The 5,180-nt window shown below is 40.4% G+C and overlaps 1 protein-coding gene across 1 annotated transcript; it reads right to left on the reverse strand.

Moving 5' to 3' along the window:
• Positions 1 to 298: 298 nt before the first annotated feature.
• Positions 299 to 4,844, reverse strand: LOC124160433. Its single transcript, XM_046536285.1, has 2 exons — positions 3,954 to 4,844; positions 299 to 958 (listed from the first exon to the last, which is right to left on the reverse strand). The coding sequence occupies exons 1-2, from the start codon at positions 4,842 to 4,844 to the stop codon at positions 947 to 949; spliced, it is 903 nt and encodes a 300-aa protein (XP_046392241.1). The 3' UTR covers positions 299 to 946.
• Between the last annotated feature and the right edge of the window lie 336 nt (positions 4,845 to 5,180).

Consider the following 5,180-nt stretch of genomic DNA (forward strand, 5'->3'; position numbering starts at 1 on the left):
CTAAACACGTGATCATACCACTCTGTTAATAGCACTAAATGAAACACAAGAGACCTCAAAAATATGATATGTAGCTAAAAATATGTAAATACTACTTACTTGTTTTCAATATTCTTGTAAAAAGACGAAAGAAATGGCAGAAGAGATGCTTCTTTTCTTAATACCTACGCATCTGACTTGTCACTACACTGGTGGCCACAATTGAAAACTGGTGTGCTTGGTGATGTACAAAGTTCCAACTGCAGCCATTAGATTGCTTATATATATCTAATTGTTAGATAAATGATAGGCTACGATGTAGTTTTTAAACAGGTATATTGTTAGCGAGGTGGTAAGCCACCTGCACCCGAGCGCGTCCAGTACGAGACTGACTTGCAGGGCGAAGCCGAAGTCGCCAGTCGACTCACAGTCGAACCGCGCCGTCGACCGGTCAACAACGGCGATACAATCGATTACCTTTTCAAACATTCCGCCCACCTCTCTTCGATACATAGAAGAGATAATTCTACAATTTTCATGATAGCAAAAAAAACTACTAACAAAGCAACAAAAATATCCTGTATGAAACAAAAAAAAAACTTTCAGTGTATTGAGAATATTTAAATGTCCATTCACTGCGATGATTGATTAAAAACATTATTCAAGATTATGAGTTTTGACAGCGGTCTTATCATTACTGAATTATTGAATTTCACTTTCACTACCCTCACTAGTCCATCATCACCAGGGTACACATGTATTATCCTAGCAAGAGGCCATTGCGCTGGAGGAGTGTTCTCACAACGAAGAATCACCAGGTCACCAATGTTGATTTGTGATGTCCGGTGAGTCCATTTCTGTCGCTGCTGGAGCGATTGCAGGTACTCCCTTGACCACCTTTGCCAGAAATGCTGGAGCATCTGTTGAACTATTTTCCAGCGTTTTAAAACAGGTATAATTTCATCGATTAGTGAAGGCTCTGGAATGATAAAAGATGCAGAATGAATTAGAAAATGTGCAGGAGTTAAAGCTTTGTTATCAGTAGGATCATCTGTTAGGGGAATAAGGGGGCGGGAATTTAAACAGGCTTCAACTTGACAGAGTAATGTGGAAAGCTCCTCGAAGGTCAGCTTTGTATCTCCGATGACCCGTCTGATGTGATGTTTAGTGGATTTGACGGCTGCCTCCCAAATTCCACCGAAGTGAGGAGCCGCAGGAGGGTTGAAGCGCCACTCCGTCCCGGTAGACGCCAAAGCCTCTGCAATGGTGCGGTTGTAGTCAGATGACCTCTGGAACATCCTCTTGAGCTCCTGGTTAGCACCAATAAAATTGGTACCCCTATCACTTAGCAGTAGAGAACAATGTCCACGTCGTCCCACAAACCTTCGGAACGCTGCGATGAACGATTCTGATGAGTAACTTGAAACTGCTTCTAGATGCACCGCCCGTGTACTAAGGCAAATGAAAATACAAATAAAACCTTTATAAGAGCTCTGACCTCTCCCAAATGATGCTCTTATAGATATTGGTCCCGCATAGTCAACACCTGCTCTTGAAAATGGTCGACTAGGTACTATTCTATGGGCAGGTAAATTTCCCATTATTTGATATGCAGGTGTTGCTCTGTAACGTTGGCAATTCAAGCACCGGTGAATAATTGTTTTAACTATCTGACGACCCTTCACTATCCAGTACTGAGTACGTAATGTCGTCAGTGTAAGCTGTACGCCTCCATGAAGGGTTGCTTTATGACAGTCCTCAATTATTAACTCAGTAAATGGATGTTTGCTGGGTAGTATCAATGGATGTTTTTCATCATCAGATAACAATGAATGCTTGATTTTACCACCAACTCGCAAAAGTCTTTCCTTCACAAAAGGTGACAATTTCACTAATGCACTTTTCTTAGGAAGGATTCCAGCTTTCTCCAACTGAGAAATTTCCTTGGCAAATGATTGGCGTTGAACCATGTACACTAATAGCAATCTCGCTCGATTAACTTCACTAGGGGTTAGGAATTTCTCAGAATAAATTGCACTAATTTTAAACCAAGCTTCATGAAACACTGGATGGATCACTTTCTTACCACTAAGAAAACGGATCATGTAAGCCATTACATGTTTGAGAGTTTTTAACGTAGAGTATTTTTTAAAAATATTTAAGGCATCGGTTTTTTCAAGCACACTAGTAGTTAATGATGCAGTCAATTTTCCCACTAGAAGCTCACTAGATAAGAATTCCTTTGCCTGGAATTTAGAACTATTTGGCCAGTACTTCTCATGTTTTGAGAGCCAACTTGGCCCAGACCACCATAATTTTTGATCTCTCAATGTTGATGGAGAACAACCCCTAGAAGCTAAATCAGCTGGGTTGAATTTCGTTCCCACGTGATGCCACTTAACATTTGGTACTAAAGAATGGATATCAGAACATCTATTGGCCACAAAAGTAGGCCATCTCGAGGGATGGTCCCTCAGCCAATACAGGACGTCTTGAGAGTCAGTCCACAAATGTATTTCAAGCAACTCAGACTCAAACATTATCCGATTCTGATTGATTAGCTTAGCAAGCAAGTGAACAGCACATAATTCCAATCGAGGAATGCTAAGTGTTCTCAAGGGGGAAACTTTAGTTTTTGTCTGAATTAATTTCACTGTAACCACTGATCCTGAGCATTCACTATCAGTACGCAGGTACAAAACTGCTGCATAAGCAGATTTAGACGCATCAGCAAATCCATGCAATTGCAAGGTATTGTTAGAATTACTAAAACCCAACCATCTTGGAATTTTGATGTTAGAAACTTGAGATAATTTACCATAATATGTTTGCCAAAAATCAGCATCAGATTGGCATAACTCTTCATCCCAACCTATTTTAATCAGCCAAAGCTTTTGCAAAAATATTTTGGCTAAAATTACAATTGGAGCGAGCCAGCCCAATGGATCAAATAACTTGGCTGCGGCTGATAATACTCGTCTCTTTGTCCAGGGTTCAGAATATTGCTTGATTTTGACACTAAATTTGAAATAATCTTCATTCGGTTGCCAAGTAAGTCCTAATACAGCAAAGTCTGAATCGTCCTCAAAGAGTAATTCTGGTTCACTGGCTAATAAGTCATTAGGCAGCTGTTCCATTAAGGCAGGAGCATTTGAAAGCCACTTGCGCAATGGAAATTCGCCCACCTTGCACAAGTTAATAACTTCCTGTTGTTTCAACAAGGCGGTTTGAATGTCATGACCTCCCGATAGCACATCATTCATGTAGGTTTCTTCACTAAGAATGATGGAGCCCAATGGAAAGTTAACAGCTTCATCCTTTGCCAGTTGCTTAATGACTCTATTAGCGATAAACGGACTACATTTTAATCCATATGTTAGTGTACAAAGGAGAAAAAATTGTACCTTCTCTAACGGATTAAATCTCCATAAAATAGTTTGAAGATGTCTATCTGCCTCGTGTACTAATATTTGCTTATACATCATTTTAATATCTGCAGTAAAGGCATACCTGTATTTGCGCCATGCCGAAACCAAAGATGCAATTCCTGGCAGCAAGTTAGGTCCTGCATACAGGCAATCGTTTAAGGAAAATCCTTGATTTGTTTTGAGCGAACCGTTAAAAACTGTCCGCAATCGTGTAGTAGTACTACTTGTTTTAATGACACCATGGTGTGGAAGAAAAACATATTTTTTAAGGTTCACTTCAGATTCTGGAATACACTGCATGTGCCCAGAGACTAAATATTCTTGCATAAATTTACAATAGGATTGTTGAAAATCTAAGTCCCTTTTGAATTTATTTTCCATACGGAATAATAAAGTCATTGACGGATGGTAAGTATCTCCAAGCTGTTTTAATTTTTCAGATAACATTGGAAGTCTCACTACATAGCGTCCATCTGAATTCCGTGAGTAAGTAGATTTAAAATGACTTTCACAAGCCTGTTCTTCAGGAGTGAGAGAAACACTTACAGCATTAATCTCTTCCTGTAGCCAAAAACGCTGAAGCAGGGAGTCCACCGACATTTCGGAACTATGAAGTACTGTGGGTGTTGGCGTGGACTGGGAATAGTCAAAGTTTGTCTCACCAGAAATGATCCAACCCAAGGCCGTGGCTGTAGCAATGGGTTGATTCGGCTTTCCTTTGATGATATCTCCTTCCACCACTCTAGCATGCATGGCTGCTCCAAGAAGTAACTCGATTGGTGCATTCTGAGCGAAGTTAGGATCCGCTAACACCAAGTCCTTCAAGTGAGACCAATCGTTGACCCCGTATCGAGTGCCTGGTGTATAGGAAGTTACTCGGGGCACCACCAACACCTCAGTTTTGCAGCTGAACGATGATGGAAACCTCGGCTTTATTGTAATGCTGGAAGCAGCTCTGCATGTCACATGTTGCTTTCCTCCAAGTCCACTAACTGTCACTGAAATTGATTGTTTATGTAATTTAAGTCTTTGGCACAAAGATTCAGTTATAAAACTGGATTGAGCACACTGATCAAGTAGCGCTCGAGCAGGCACTACTTTTCCACCAGGGCCCTGTACGTTAACCCAAACAGTGGAAAGCAACACAAAATCAGATTTGCTTCTGACTTCGTTATTCAAATGAACATTAGCGCTTGTAGATGCATCTAGTAGAGAGGAAGGTTTTGATGAGTTTTCACCATCCCTTTTCTCACCACCATCGGTTAATCTTGAATTATTTAACTGAATATGTATTAACTTATGATGCCTTTTATGGCAGATTTGGCATCTCTTTTTTGATAGGCAATTGCGTAGCACATGATTACCTAAGCAATTCAAACAAAGCTCTTTTGATTCAACAAAGGTTTTGCGCTGCTCAGTAGTTTTGGCTCTAAACATTTCACAATAGGCCAGCCAATGATTACGATTGCATAAAACACATAACGGTTCCCTTGATAATGTTCGTCCAGTTATATGGCAATTCTCGGTAATGGGAAACCCTCTTCTGTCATGTAATACCTTCCGTCGGAAAGGCACTCTGTTGCGAGCTCCAGGTGAATGACTAAGTGAGCTAGGCTCCAATTTACAGCTTTCGATATTGTCCAAGCTCATGATTTTAGTCTTAAGGAAGTTTTTTAGCATTTCATAATCAGGTGGAGTTGTTGACTCCTCTAATTTAATTTCCCACGCTCGACGTGTTTGTGGGTCTAATCTCCTTTCGGTAATTATGACAAT

Source organism: Ischnura elegans, chromosome 6 (assembly GCF_921293095.1).
Source record: "Ischnura elegans chromosome 6, ioIscEleg1.1, whole genome shotgun sequence".
In the NCBI taxonomy this organism is placed as follows: domain Eukaryota; kingdom Metazoa; phylum Arthropoda; class Insecta; order Odonata; family Coenagrionidae; genus Ischnura; species Ischnura elegans.

Excerpts from the sequence above, each read along its gene's own strand:
- LOC124160433 (XM_046536285.1), bottom strand. The coding sequence starts at position 4,844 with ATGTTTAGAGCCAAAACTACTGAGCAGCGCAAAACCTTTGTTGAATCA.